Genomic DNA, 15205 nt, shown 5'->3' on the forward strand with positions numbered 1-15205 from the left:
ATACTTTCTAAATGCACCTCTCAGAAAACTTCTGCCACAAGAAACCCCCCGAGCATATTCATTAAATGACCTTTTTCCCCATCACTTGTCACTGCCCTACTGATTTGCATCTCCACTCAGCTAGGTGCTTCACAGATCTGAAAAGCATTACTGCTATGCTAGTTTAGGCTAAAATCTGAATGCCAGGTGTGATACCTGTTATTGCATTTCAGATCTTTACGCTATTCGTTTGCCTACTTTAAAGAAACTGGGAAAAAAAAAAAAAATTTGGAACTCATGCTTTCAACAGTGTTTCAATGAAATTTATTACTGTTGGTTATTTAGATACCTTACTTCTATTTAGAAATGCTATTTTTGATGACTCACTTTCAGCTGAAGAATACTACTACCAACAGAAATTTTTAAATCCAAATTGTATATTTTTCATAATGTTGAAGACAGAAAAATTCCAGCAGAGAGTAGTTCCATGTAATATGGAGTAGATCCATGCAAACAAAACCCCATTCCAATCTCATTTCAACCTGTCTCGATCAAGCCACCCTGGTGAATTCGAACATGAAATACTTACAGATTAGTACTATGGATTTAATGTCCCCAACAAACGAAAGCATGAAGAATCATCTTGCAAACAGCACCTTTGGTAATATCATATTGTATCTGCTGTGCTTCACCGCTTGCTGTAAATCTGTCAGGCTTTTCTATCAGTCTCTGTCCTTACAGCAGCATGCTTCTTTCTTTTTTTTTTTTATTTTTTTTTTTTTACTCTGTCTAAGCAACTTCCAGGAAACGTTTTTCTAAATTAAAATGACATCACTTCAAAACCCTGTAAATTCAAGTCAGTGTTCACAAAATGTACAAGATCGACATTGACTGTACAGTTTTGACCAGCTGTACCAACAAACAGCACAAGCCTTCCTGCATTGGTCTGCCTAGTATTTCACTCATATTTCATAGCTTGGTTGCATTGACATCTGATACTTTGATAACATTAAATATTTAGGGGAAGAATAATGATTTTGGAACATCAGGACTACTAACATTATTAACATTTTCAAAAATGTGTAAATGACTCATGATCAAAAGTCCTTCTTCAAGAACATTTGGCCATGCCCCGAATTTTGAAGGTGCAGTTTCACTAGACAGGTTCCTTCTTTGTTCTGGTGTTTCAAAAATGTAGCTTAATGCATGTTATTTGTCTGAATCTGGCACTTTGACAAAGCAATGATTCTTAAATTCTAACCATCAGGTAAAGACAGCAATGGCTGAAGTCTAATCAAAGATTCTCATATCCCTGTCCTGACACTGTGTTCAAGTATCAGCCTGATTCTTCAAACTGGGGTAAATTTTCTATATATAATTTTAGTATGACTGAGGTTGTTTTCCTACACGTTGTGGTTGGGAATACAAAATAATTCTAAGACTATAACCATACAAAGTGCATTTGAGATATATAATGGATTCTCTTCTTGCCATCCTGATTGTTTTTTTAGGTAGGATTTCCATCAAATAAACAAAGAGAAAAAATTCTCCACTGATATTGGGCTGGAGAGTTCACATGCAAGCAAGTTCTGGCCAAAATTGACCAGAAAGCAAGTAAAGCAGGAAGGGCAGGATGAAGAAGAGCACTTAATCTAAATGCACATTAGGAGCACTGCATTTTGGCTGGGCAGCTTTGGAACAGTATGATGAGAATGATGATCTGCTCATTTTTTCTTGTATTATCCTTCTCCTTCAATATCAAGACAAAATGTTCCCCTCTATGAAAAACTTGACTGGCACTTCCCCTCTAACACGGGCATTGAGGAGAACACATTGATGGTGAGGTGAAACAGATTTGTCAGAAGTCCATATTGCTAGGGTATTACGCTGTAAAAAAGTTACCAGACTCTGGAAACAGTTCAGGTGAAAGTTCTGTGGGATGAATTATATACTGTAATACGTAGCATTGTAATTGCTTGGAGAGTTATCAGCAATTTACCCCTCAAAAAGGAGGGATGCATCAAGAAGGCTTCTGCAAGGATCCCTTCCAAGTGCAGTATCTTAGCGGCTTGGATAATTGAATAGATAGTAGTCATTAACCTTTACTGTAGTAGAAACAGCAAACCAATTTCTCTTTAGACAGTACTCAAATCATGAAAAATACAGTCTGTAGAACACCTAATACAAATTAGTGATATGAAGCACAACAGACAAAGCAGCATTGTGACTTTCTTACAGCAAAGAACCAACATTAAATAACCCTTTTATCTGTTTCTGAAAAGAAAAGAAAATAAACTGTGATATGTGGCAACCTTACTTTGAGCATACATTTGGGAAGCAAGAGCATTTTTCATCTACTTTCAGCTCTACTTCTATATTTTGTTCTCAGGAGAAACTGTAGAGGCAATAGAAAGCACATTTGTGTAGCCCACTGTGAAAACAGAGGAAAACGGATTACAGTATGGGCAGTATCCTTGTTTTAAGCCAAAGGGCCCCTGCCAGAACACAAAGTTTGATGCAAACAGATTGTTGTAAGCCTATATTCTATAATGTATAACACTTATTTGTTATGTATAACTAGCCTAGACACCTAAACTGTCCTAAATTAGTTCTAAGTTACAGTAGCTGTGTAAATACATCAGTTCCTTAGAAAGCAAAATTTCCTCTTTCCATAAATACCATGTATGTCATTCCAGTGAAGCTAAATGGGCTTTTCCTGAGACAAAAGACATAAAAACCCACCACCAAAAATAGTTTAAAATGCAAACTAATAAAACCTATTAAAAAAATCCCAAGTAGTTCTTTCTTCAAAGTTGTAGCAGACTAAATCATCTTTGTGAAACTCGTGTTTTTTTCCTTTGCTTCATCAGTACAAATTTTCTACGTCTGGAAAACAATACAGGCAAAAGCTTAGCTGATCCTGAAAAGCATACAGCATGAGGTAGTGAGCATTTTGTACTGTGTCTATGTAGTGTTGCTCAGCAGCGAGAAATCCATCTACGCAGTTGCATTTGGATTTAAAGTCCACTTTCTCTGAAGTAATTGGAAAACCTGCATGAATTTCAATTTCACTGGGATCTGAGTTTTTGAATACAGGTTCATGCAAATTCACGCTGACGGCCACAGAATGCTTTGAGAAAGTTTAAAGCAGGAAAAATGTCACCTCAGCAGCATGCAGGTCAAGGAATAGATGAACAGTATATGAAAATCAACACATGTAGTTTCTGTGTACCTACTCTTCTGCGTATTCTGTGCGTGGAAATACCCATAGTCTGCCTTGAATTTAATGGGGCTGAAGTTTTGTGGTATTTTCCCTACCGCATAATGCACTGAAAATCTCGCAGAGATGTAACGTGTCTCTCTCTGTACATCAAGAACCTTCACGACGGGTACCTATAGAGCATAATTAGCTCTGATTGCATGCAATAGGCGTCTTCACATCCTCCCACCGTTGTTAGCTTTACACCACGTAGCCTCAAATCAGTCACTCTGAATACTTTTGGAAAGCTGCACTCTCACCAGCGGCAAGCCAATAAAAAATCCCCTACTTTCACTAGAAAATCTTCCTTCGACTACCCCTAGCGCGGCTCAGAATTGTTTCTGAGAGGAACGAGTTAGCTTTTGGGGGACTTTTCGGGGCCGGGCACCTCTGTGGGGCGCGGGCCCCTCAGGCGCGGAGCACCGAGGCAGCCGCCGCCTCACGGCGTTCCCGCCCGCCCCTGACTGAGGAGCCGGGCGCTGCCCCGGGGGTCCCCCCCCGAGGCTGTCGCCGCCTTCCAGGGCTCCCTACAAGGGGCGAATCCAGCCTCTTAAAACCAGGGGTGCCGCTCGATAACGGGCGGCTGCCGCCCCGCCCCGGGGCGGCCGCTGGGTGGGGGCGTCGCTGGTGGTGGCCGCAGGTGGCGGAGGCGGCCCCGGCCCTGGCCCCTCCTCGCCCGGTTCCCGGTGCCGCCGCCTCAGTAGCGATGGTGCCCTAGCGAGGGAGGATGCCAGGGGGAGGAGAGGGGCAGAGCCGCCGCCGCCGGGAGCCCCGTCTCTCGCTCGCCTCCCCGCTCGCCGGCACACGCCGGCTGCCGGGCTGCGCGCCGCGCCGCCTCCCGGAGCGGCGGCGGGAGGAGAGGGCAGAGGGGCGGCGGGGGGCTCGCGGGGAGGGTTTTGGCCCCTCCAGGTGCTCTGTCCGCCGCCGGGCAGGGCTTTCTTCCTCCGCCGCTTCCTTCTGCCGCCTTACCCGGTGCTGCCGGACGAGCAGCAGCAGCAGTAGGGGCCACCGACCATGTCCAGCAAGAGCCGGAAGAGCAAGGAGCAGGGGAGAGTGACCTTCCCCCCGCAGCACCAGCAGCAGGACGAGGAGGAGGAGGAGGAGGAGGAGGAGGAAGGGGCAGAGGAAGAGGAGCAGCAGCGCCGGCGCCGCGGCTGGAGAGGCGTCAACGGCGGGCTGGAGCCCCCTCCGCCACCTCAGCGCGCCGTGAAAACCCTCCGGGAGCCCTTCGGCTACTACCCGCCGCCGCCCTTCGCCAGCACTATGTAAGTCGTGCCGGGGGGCGGGTTACGGGGGTGCTGGCCGCCAAATTCCCCGGGGCAGCCCCGCTCAGCCCCGCCGAACCCGGCACCGGCACCCCTGCGCCCCGGCCCCGCCGCGCCCCCTGGCGGCCATTTCGCGCCGCTCCGCGCCCCGCCGAGCCGCCCCTCACACCCCCATCTCCCCTGCCCTGTTCCTCCTGTAACGAGGTGCCCAGCTTAAATCCGCAGCCAAACGCTCCCGAAAACTTTGCTGGCTGTTCGGAAGCGGTTTGGAGAAACGGGGTTGTGAGCACGTTTGGTTTACCTTGTCTCCGTGCGGTGCGTTACACGGCTCGTTCTGTGCCGACCGCCAGCGCGGGTGCTGGGAAATCCGAATTGTTGGCTCGGCAAAGGTTTACACAGCCTCGCTCACCTCCCAGTCCTAGCAGTCCCCCGAACACATTACTTCTGTATCTTTTAAAATAGTTTGGATAGAGATGAAAACCCGACTCCTCACGGAAATCTAGGACACCTGTGCTGGAAAACCTGTTTTTGAGATATGTTTTCTCCATCTATGTTTGATGTCTTAAAAGAGTTTCAGTTCCTTGGTTTTAAAGGCACAACCATATATATGAATAGCACCCACCACTAGCACTTGCTGTGAAAGGAAAAAATTCGATTTTACTAATAGGAACGTTAACTTTCTCTTCTCAGATTTACTGAATGTTGCCTGCCTATGGGTTCACTCATTTTGTAATGTGCTGCAGGTTAGTTAGGCTCCCCTCTGAGGATTTCTTGGGTATCTTATCCTTCCAGGACAACACTTGATTCTTAATTAAATATCTTGATTAATAAATAACAAATGCTTTGGCTTGAGTTTTAAGGTAATGTAGTCAGCGTATGTAGAAAGAGCCCTAAATAAAATCACCCTAGAGATGACTGTGAAGTACAGGAATAATTAGAGTAGGGCTGAGAATGTGATAATCGCAATTAAAGTGGCTTCTGCCATGCCGGTGCAGAAATTCTGCACAAATGCCTTGTACCCAGCAATCTAGATCTTCAAGCGAAGGAACCTTTCACCTGCGTATAGCTGCCTGAAAGTTAGTTGTGCTCTAGTTGTTTGTCTAAGCTCCCTCTGTAGTCGACGGAATGAGAGAGGAAATGGCAGTGGGCACGCCAGCTTAGTCATTTATCTTCTTCCTTGAGGTGCCTGTCTTTTCCCATTCACCATAAAAGGAGCCTAGAAGATTAGTTCAGGCTCAGACACTTAATTTCTGTACAGCTGGAGCTGGGCAGACGAATTGTTAGCCTTCAGTCTCAAATTTCTGGATCTCTTTTTGGTTAGCGTCCTCAGAACTGTTGGCGTATTCTTTTCCTTGCCAAGCTGATGCCAGCAAGGACTGAAACTGGAGTTCAGACGTATATAGCTGTGCGTCCTCAGCCTGTAGTGAGCTGTGTCTGGTGGAGTGTCTTACCAGTACGTAACCCCTGTGAGCCTGTCCTGGGGGTTGTTGCAGCAGTGACAGCCAGCCCCTGTCCTCTGAGTCGATGAAACGGCTGCGGTTGAGCCATGCAGTGGATCTGACAGGGCATCAATGAGAGACCCACAGCTTAGCACATCCCAATCGTCCCGTACCCATGGTCATCCATGGTATAGCACTGGGCTTTTTCTTCCAGGGTAACATTTTGTGTTTGCTGCTAAAGCCTGAAAGTGTCTGTAAATAAGATGAATGAGCAACCGGTTTGCTTGTAATTTGCTCAGATTGATACGCATAAGGCTTTGGTGTGTCTAGAATATGAGAGCTCTAGACTGGACAAACTTGTGATCTAAATATTCAGCACTGACAAGTGGAAGGGGAAGGAGGCAAGAGGATATGAAGCGGTTCGCGTGGGGAGATACACTTAGATGATGTTTGAAATGTCTTCACTCTGAAAGCTTGTAACTTGTGCAAGGTACCTGTCAGTGTTGTCAGTGTACATTGGCTCCCTCCTGTGCCAAATATTGCTGGAAAAAGTAATTAACCTTGTATTTCCACCAAGACTGCAGACTGGATGTAATGCTTCTGTTACACACGGTACAATATGTCCCAGAGAGAAAAACGTGGACAAAAATTGCAAATTAAGTGTAGTGGGCATCTCACGCCTGACTTCCTGAGACTCTCTCAAAACTGTAACGAAGCTTTCCTGAGCAGAACAAGAGAACACAAATGAAGGACAGTGTAAAAGTGGCTTTAAATTGTGTGCTGCTGCAGCCCTGTTTGCTTGGTTCTTTCCCGCTGAGGCCTGCTTGCCTTTTTAGATATGCACGCAGATTCATTCTCACCAAAATGCAGAACTTTTATTTCCACAGGAGTTCAGACAAGTGGTATTTTTTTTGTTGAGGAATTAGTGGTGAGTAATGAATGGTAGGAAAATGCTCTGCATAGTTTGGGGAGCGGGGGGAAGGAACAAATTAAGTGTTGTGCATACCTCCTCCTGATATCTCATAGGGCTTTGTTCCATTTTTGACCGTAGCTCTTTCCAGTTCTGAGCCACAACTTCTGTAAGCTGACATGAGGGCGTTTTGGATGATGGATTATGTCATTTCGGAGCAGTGGGAGCGCATAGACTGGGGTCAGATTTTGCAGCTGGCCTGATTTATGTTCTGTTCAGCTGAATTACCCTGTCTCTTGTAGACTACTGCCTGGGCTCCCCAGAAGGGAGAAAGAAGCTGTCATTTAATACATTTTACGTTTGGTGCGGAGATTCCCAAATTGTGTGAAACACATGCAAGCTTCTTTGGAGTGCAGAATGCAGAGATGTAGGAATGTGACAGCATTTTTACTGGTGGAAAAAAAAAAATCAACCAACAGCTTCTTTTGGCATGTGACTGTAGCAGGGTTTGGAGAGATGGCAAAGGCCTTGTTTGAGCAAGGCAGTGGTCTGGAGGGATTGCCCATCTAATGCAGCCTGGGGCGCACTGCATGTGGAACAGCACAGCCTCTTTGTGTGGTAGCAAAGCACATGTTTGAGATCGCTTAGTTTAAAAGATCTTGGGAGTAATGAGCTAAAATGCTGCTCATGCGTGTGTGCATGTCTGAACACTTAGTTCTGGGAGTGAGGCAGTTACCGTTCTTTAGTTCTAAAGCTGGGATCTCAGAGGTTACTTTTGGCAGAACGAGAGGCACAGTCTGTGTCTGCCGTGTGGCAGGTGACAGTGTATTGCTTCTGCACGTGTGCGTGCATCGCTGTTTGAGTGATGTGCTTGTCTGATCTGCCTGTAATCACTGGCCTGTGCTTCCTTTTCAGGGCTGGAACAAAACCAGGATTGCTCGTGTTGTACCGCAGGTTAGCAGTGGGGTAAAATGCTTCCATGTCATTGATGCCAGCTTTTATTGCATTTAATAATTCAGGTAGATTAGCAGCAGCTTCTCCAGTGTGAATGTTGTAAACTTGCTCTTTAGGTCTGGGAAGGCCCAGAATGAAACTTCTTTCCCCAGCATCTCACTTTTAAAAAATGGCTTATACAGTTTGCAGCATTAAAAAGTAGACTTGGAAACGTCATTAAAAGTCTTCTGAATTGCTGGTTGTAAGATAAACAGCAGAACACAGGCGAATGTCATTTGTTCCACATTTCTGTCCTTCTGCTACAATTCTGAAAGCTTGGAAGTGAGAAGAGATGGGTAGATTAACAGAGCAGAATTCAGCAACTGAAATAATCCTTGGTAGAAGCAGAGGAATCATAATGCTTCTTGAGTCCTTAGTCAGTGTGCTACTCAGGTTTCTACTATTGTACTTCAGAAATAACTACATCCAGAGGAAAAAAATAATTTCAAGAATACTGTCCAGCGTCAGGCAACACTACAATGCAGTATAAAGTTGTAGTGAATGTCATGCATGCACGGCACAAGAGACAGAGAGGTCATTGCTTGCTTAGTGGGGAAAAGAATACCTTTTTTTTTATTGCACATATAAAGGTCAGGCTTTTTAGACAAAACATTTAAGGTAAACGTAAATGTATTAGATACAGAATAGTTAAGGAAATAAAACCTGCGAGAACAACCTTGTTTTATTCTGATAACTGAAAGACTGTGAAGTTTTCTGTACAGAGTTACTGGAGTTCTTCCTTCTTGCCAGGGAAGCCAGAACAGCAGCAGAACTGGCGCATGCTTAGGGCCAAGGGAAACATGACCTGAGGGGCTGAAACTGGTGTGCTCCAGTTAACATCATTGTTTTTTTTTCCAATTTCATCCTTCTTATTTGTGCTGAGCAGCAAACAGAGGCTTGAGGCTTTATAGACCCCTTTTCCTGCAGTGAAATGTGAAAAGCACGGGTAGGGAAAAATGGGGGGCTTCAGCTGCTGCTTCACGTCAGCAAATGAGGCTGAATTCTGCTCTTTTTTTACCTCTGTGCTGCATAGTATGTAGTGTAATTACACAGCCTGGGTACTGGGACTGGAATTCACGTAATGCTTTGGTGCATCTCTGGTGAAGGATTAAGGTATAATAATGGGACACTTCTCTTGCTTGGTGTTCTTCTGTTCTGTTCTTGTTTGTCACAGATTTTTTTTTTTTCAACAATTGGCATCAGGCAGGAAGAACATCATGCTCTCCATGTCTTCTTTCTTTTAATGAGTTGTCACCTCCTTACAGAGTCAGGGTTGAGAAAATGAACTTTAAAAGCTCTAGAAAATAGAACACAATTAATACAAATTTACTTCTATTTTAATCTCAGTTTTAAGCCACTCTAATGATATTTAGAGATATAACTTGACATTTTGTTTTGATTACTTAAGTTGACAAATGCAGCATACATGTTTTTTGATTAAAACAGTTAAATATTTTTTTTTTCTTAAATAAGGCACTTAAACCATTTTCATGATCTTTTGGGATAGCTTAAAAAATCTTAGCTGTAAGAACAGGAAAGCGGAAAATGGAATAGGCGGCTCTGTACCTGATACTTGCTGCGTGCAGTGCTCTGGCCAGAGCTGCACTGCCTTCAAGGTCTTTGAATTTGCTGAAGGAAGAGGAGGAGGAGACAGAAGGGAGGTATGGATGACCCTGACAGTTTGCTGGCTGTATGTGGAGCTGTACACAATTTTTTGCTCTTCTTTTTTTTCAAAAGGCCTTGATGATATTTTAGTCATGAAAACACCAAGCAACTTTCATCTTTATTTTGATAAGATATTGCAGTCACTTCAAATACATCATTTCTGTAACAAGATTTATAGCTAAGGAAATCTTCCTCATTGAGAAGATCTTCCAGTGCAACACCTTTGGAATGATGTATCTGTTTATACAGATGTCAGATGAGTCACCTCAGTCAGACAATGGATTTTGAAAGAAAGATAGATATAACTGAAAATAAAAGTGGCGTATTTTAAATTATACTGAAAAATTATACTGAATATATAGGGGAAAATGTATTGTTCAGTATTCCATAAAAAGATAAATGAGATTCAGGGTGACTGTTCAGTCTTAAATCAAGAAATCAGCATGAGTCTGTCAGTTCTGTGTTTATTTCTTGTTTTTGTATACTCACTTATTTTTTTCTATATAATATTATAGTAAACAAATACATTTTTGTAGCTATATGTTTTAGGAGGTGGAAGAATGGAAACCTAATAGCATAGCAGGCAATAAGGTCTTGTTATCTTGTTTGAAAGGTAACTATGAAAATCTTGTTACACTTCTTGATTTTGTGGGGGGGAATAAGGCAGTAGCATACTGTGGCAGTTCACTATAAGCACTCTGGGCTCAAGGCATCATATCTGAATATTCCCAAATGTGAAATATACCCGAGCTTTAGGTATTAAATCAATTCTGTGTTTAACACAGTCACAAATCCTGTCTGTTATGCGAGCTAAATTTTGATAGATTTAAGGACGGTGGTAGATGAATGAGGAAAAAAAAAATCTGTCATATGTGGCAAAGGAGTTCTGGTACGTATTTGAAGAAGTAAGTACCATTCAGCATTACTTAGACTACAGTGCCACCCTGGTCATTTCTGGCAGTCTGGAAATACCAACCACACATGAAAATAAAAAATGTAGATCCAATGCTACATCCTGGGGGAGCGCTGCCCTTGGTAATGAATCTCATCATTGGGGGGGAGGGGGAGGCTACCTTTTGTGGTGCATGGAGCTTTGTTAAAGTGCTGGAAATGTAATGTTTTGCTAAATTTATTATACCTGATGCAGATAGTTGAAAGGCCAGGCATATTCTAAAAATCTGAATGGAATTACGTAACCCCAATGAAAACCAGGAGGGCTGACATTGCAGTGTATGGGGAAATCCAGGTATGTAAAAAACAAACAAACAAAAAAAACCATGTATGCACATGCTGCATTTAAGAGAACATTGCTCAGGTGGTGGGTTTCAACACATGGCACTCAGGACATCTAACTTTTAAAGCTGTCCTGTACCTTCCACTATGTTCTGTTAAGCGCATAGCCTGTGTGTGCTCAAGGTCTAAGTGTCATTATTTCCCTTGGTTCGGTCTTCTTGCAGACTGACAGGGTTTGCTTAAAAAGCACTGTTTATTATTCTGTTTTGCTCTCAGTGTTTATGTGGACCCCCATTTTCCAATGCACCTTACTTGGCTTTTGCACTGAGGGCAGAAGGATTAATTTCCTCTGCAGTTTTTCTGCGTGGCTGTTTATTCTCATATCTGATTTTTTTTTCAGTGAGGTGTATAAATTCATTTTCACAGTGCTCCTGTAAAATGGGAGGAAATTGTTCTTTTTCTTACAGATGAGGAACAGAGGCACAGAGGACACAAGGCCCAAATTGGAAATTTATAAGGCCTGTTTGTCTCAGACTATATAGCTTGTGTATGTGTTTATATGTATAAACACATACACACTTATATTTGTGTTATATGTATTCTAAGCACACCCTCCATTAACTCGTATATTTATCAGCTGCACTGATGCCTTTGTGCCCATCAAATCAGCTCAGGTGATCTCTGTCCCTGCAGTTAGTGGATTAACTGAAAGCAGCTGAAGGCTGTCTTCCCAAATGCTGAGCTGGACTGGAAAGGAAAGGGGGACTGCTGGTAGGCTTCACGTTTATCTGCAGGCAGTAGCGAAGGAAGGTTATGGGATCCTAAAGTACCTTTTCAGGTCTTTGACCCGTGCTCTGGCAGGCAAAAATGCTTTTGTTTCTCCCTGCAGCTGTGACCTCTTCAGCCTGATCCCATCTATTCTGTTGTTTCAGACCTTTCCAGACGATTGCTTCTTCTTGTTTTCTCCAGCTAGGTAATGTTTGCTCCTCAGTCTCTTAGCTCAGGCCTAGTTTTCATGCCAGCTCCTAGAATTGCTTCTCTGAAGCTCTCTTTTCCTCTGTAGTTTTCTTCTCTAGCTAGTTCTAGCTTATTATCTGATGTGGCTATTTTCTCAGCCTTCTCGCATTTGTCCCTGTTGCTCTTAGCCAGTATTTTATTTATTTTTTGTAATTGCCTCTTAGATCTAGTTTCTTCATTCCTTGAGCTTTCCCAGTTGGTTCTCAGTTCCCTTTCCTGAACAATCTCACACCACTACACCTCAATTTCTTCTTCCCAGTGTAACCTGTCATCCCAATTTTCATTCAGTAACTCACTGTCCTATTTTGGGGGGGGTTATATTACAAGAATGCTTCTGTTTGTTTTGTTTTTAATACGTGCTCCTACGGTGACATTAGACAGCTTCTTCCATTCAGCTCCTTGAAAAGCAGATGCTCCAGTAGAGGTAGGCCCCACATAGCACGCAGCATTGCAGAACTCCACTTGGAGTGAGAGCTGATCCCATCTAGATAGGATGGTACCCAGGGTCTGCAATCTGCGAGCAGTTTAGTTACTAGTATCCAGAAAGTCTGCTCGACATGTGTGAGCTTCTGTTCGTCAAAGACTTCTAACTGGACTGTGCTCACATGTGAGTAGATCCTTCCAGATTCGTTTAACGTTTCTAGTAGTAAACACTAAAAGGCATGAGATCAGGCTTCACTGCGTGCTGCTCAGCAAAACAGTGGGAAGAAAACTTGTCTTCACCTCTAACTTAGGCAGAGTACAGTATGGTGAGTGGAAATATGGCCTACCTTGAACCATCAGCTTGAATCCCTATGGTGGAGGGTATTAAATGCTATTGGAAGTTCAGCTTGGTATAGTGGATGTGTTTACATTTTATATATAAAAGCATCTTGGGAGGGATTTCTGAAGAGAAGTGACATCTGATATTGAAGAAAAAAATTGGCTATACTAACAGAACAGAAATGGCCTGTGGAATTGAACCTGTGAGTGCTTTCAGACTGCATACAAAATTCCTGAAGGCAGAAAGATCCCTGAAAGAATGCTTCTAGTTAGTAGGTGGGCAAATGACACAGGACAAAATGAGGTATGTAGCCATTTTTGTAGGGAGAGGTGGAAGCTGCAAATAAGTCAACACTGAAGTTTTGTGACCTTTTATTTCTCCCACCCACTAGGTACATTGAAGAAAGTCCATCTCTGAGGCGTATGACGATGATGAGGGAAAAGGGAAGGCGGCAGGCCATTAGAGGCCCGGCGTTCATGTTCAACAACAGAGGCACTAGTCTAACCGCTGAAGAAGAGCGCTTTCTGGATGCAGCAGAGTATGGGAACATACCTGTGGTGCGCAAAATGCTAGAGGAGTCAAAAACACTGAATGTCAACTGTGTTGACTACATGGGCCAAAACGCCTTGCAGCTTGCTGTAGGGAATGAACATTTGGAAGTGACAGAACTTCTGTTAAAAAAAGAGAACTTGGCACGGATTGGAGATGCCCTGCTGCTCGCAATCAGCAAGGGCTACATTAGGATAGTGGAAGCAATTTTGAATCACCCTGGCTTTTCAGTAAATAAGCGACTGACTCTGAGCCCTTGCGAGCAGGAGCTCCAGGACGATGATTTTTATTCCTATGATGAAGACGGCACCCGCTTTTCTCCAGACATCACTCCCATCATTTTAGCTGCCCACTGCCAAAAATACGAAGTTGTGCACATGCTGTTGATGAAAGGAGCAAGGATAGAAAGACCTCATGATTATTTCTGCAAATGTAATGACTGCACAGAGAAGCAAAAGCATGATTCTTTCAGTCACTCTAGGTCAAGAATAAATGCCTACAAAGGACTGGCCAGTCCGGCTTACCTGTCCCTCTCCAGTGAAGATCCTGTGCTCACTGCTCTGGAACTCAGCAATGAGCTTGCCAAGTTGGCCAACATTGAAAAAGAGTTCAAGGTAATGCTGGTTTTCTACTTCTCTCTCTTTGTTATTTTTTTTTCAAGCCGATGCCACTTTGTAATGTCCTTAGGTGCTCGAAATTATTTCCTGCCTGAAATTTTTCAATTGCAAATGCTTTTATATTCTTTCTCGCTCTTGATTTTGAATTCTCAATACATAAGCCTTTAAAAATAATTTTTAATAAATAAAAGTGCTTTTGTGCCTGCTGTGCATGAAGAAAAGTGGTGAAAGGCACAGTGTATTCTGATAAACTTGCATAAGATGAAAACCAATTTTGCTGTAGCAGACAAATACGGTTTTTAGTTATAGATGCTGAGTAGCATAAATGCAGGGAGCAGAATCATTGTGCTTTTCTTAAGCTTACTGCAGCACTGAGCTTCTTCCCATTTTGGCTATTTATGCTAATTTTTGAATGAGGTTTCCAAATTGTTAAGAACACAGGAAGGATTTTTGATCAATGTTTTAGAAATGTCACTTGGTCACAACTAGGTTGGTAAGCTGATTAAAGATGTACCTCTTGTTACTGATTTAGAGCTATATCTGGTTTAGTATGTCAGCATCTTGACTTTTTTTTGATTTGGATTTCTTTTTAGTATCTTGAAAAGTACAGCTTTCCCTGGGTTGTAAAAATAAAACAAAACCACCATCAAACAAACAAAACACCCCAAACATATCAACCTTAGCCCTCGTAGCAGCAGCAGGCTGCATGTAATAAGGTAAGCTCAGCTTGGGGAATGACAGATTGTTCTCGGTGAGTAGTGATATTAATAGCACTGTATCTAGCTGTAGCAAAAAATTTAATGGGGTTCTTCAGGGTCAGTGTTGGGTGCCACTTGTTTAAATAGTATCTTCATAACTGATCTGAGGGAGGCAAGAGATGCATTAATCTTCTCAAACAACAGCAAGCATTGCTAATGCTGGAGTACTCAGAAGAAGCATGGAACAACCTAGGGGAAAATAAGCAGAAATGAAAAAAGGCAACTTTATCACAGGAGAAAGCATCAGATTTAGACTCCTGAAAAAGAAAAGCTCCAGACAGAGCCAAGAGGAAAAAGGAAGCTCCTGTGCTGAGGAAGATTCAGATATTACCACTCACTAATAAAGTATTAAAGTCAGCGTAAACCTTTTCTCTTCTTCCTTTGCTGAAGGAACCTCTGGATACCATGCTGCGTATTGTGTAATTTGGAAAATGGATTGAGTATTTACTAGACTGCATTTATTCGGGAGTATAGCAAAATTGTCAGTTTTTTATTATCTTCTGCTGAGAAAGTACTAAACTGGGAAAGCTCTTTGTGAACGTAAAATTGAGGAGTTGGAGATTTTTATATATGTGGAGCTTGTGTGCTTCACACAATGGATTACAGTTACATGCCTCACTTAGAGACCATTATAGAAGGTTAAATCTCTGATGTGTACAACTCAGTCGGGTTTATCATTAATTTCTTCTCAACTAGGCCAACAACTGAAGAGCCACAGGGTGTCCAGAATCATGTGCCTAAGATGGAAACTTACAGGG

General features: G+C 43.0%; 1 protein-coding gene and 1 long non-coding RNA gene across 3 annotated transcripts in view; one reads left to right on the forward strand and one right to left on the reverse strand.

The window, feature by feature from the left end:
• Positions 1 to 3567: 3567 nt before the first annotated feature.
• LOC118166356 lies at positions 3568 to 13039 on the reverse strand. The gene is made up of 4 exons (XR_004750462.1): positions 12908 to 13039; positions 12223 to 12355; positions 11510 to 11511; positions 3568 to 3579 (listed from the first exon to the last, which is right to left on the reverse strand). It is a non-coding gene; the product is annotated as an uncharacterized LOC118166356 (long non-coding RNA).
• The window catches only part of TRPC3 (transient receptor potential cation channel subfamily C member 3), a 41309-nt gene continuing 30200 nt past the window's right edge, over positions 4097 to 15205 (forward strand). Inside the window, exons 1-2 of one of the 2 annotated variants that reach the window (XM_035325206.1) lie at positions 4097 to 4503; positions 12915 to 13686. In XM_035325206.1, the coding sequence (XP_035181097.1) occupies positions 4253 to 4503; positions 12915 to 13686 (1023 nt within the window). In that variant the 5' untranslated portion in view covers positions 4097 to 4252. Of the gene's footprint in view, positions 4504 to 11491; positions 11515 to 12914; positions 13687 to 15205 lie in introns of those variants that run through there. The other variant, XM_035325207.1, reaches the window with a different exon arrangement.

This window comes from Oxyura jamaicensis, chromosome 4, assembly GCF_011077185.1.
Source record: "Oxyura jamaicensis isolate SHBP4307 breed ruddy duck chromosome 4, BPBGC_Ojam_1.0, whole genome shotgun sequence".
NCBI classification, from domain to species: domain Eukaryota; kingdom Metazoa; phylum Chordata; class Aves; order Anseriformes; family Anatidae; genus Oxyura; species Oxyura jamaicensis.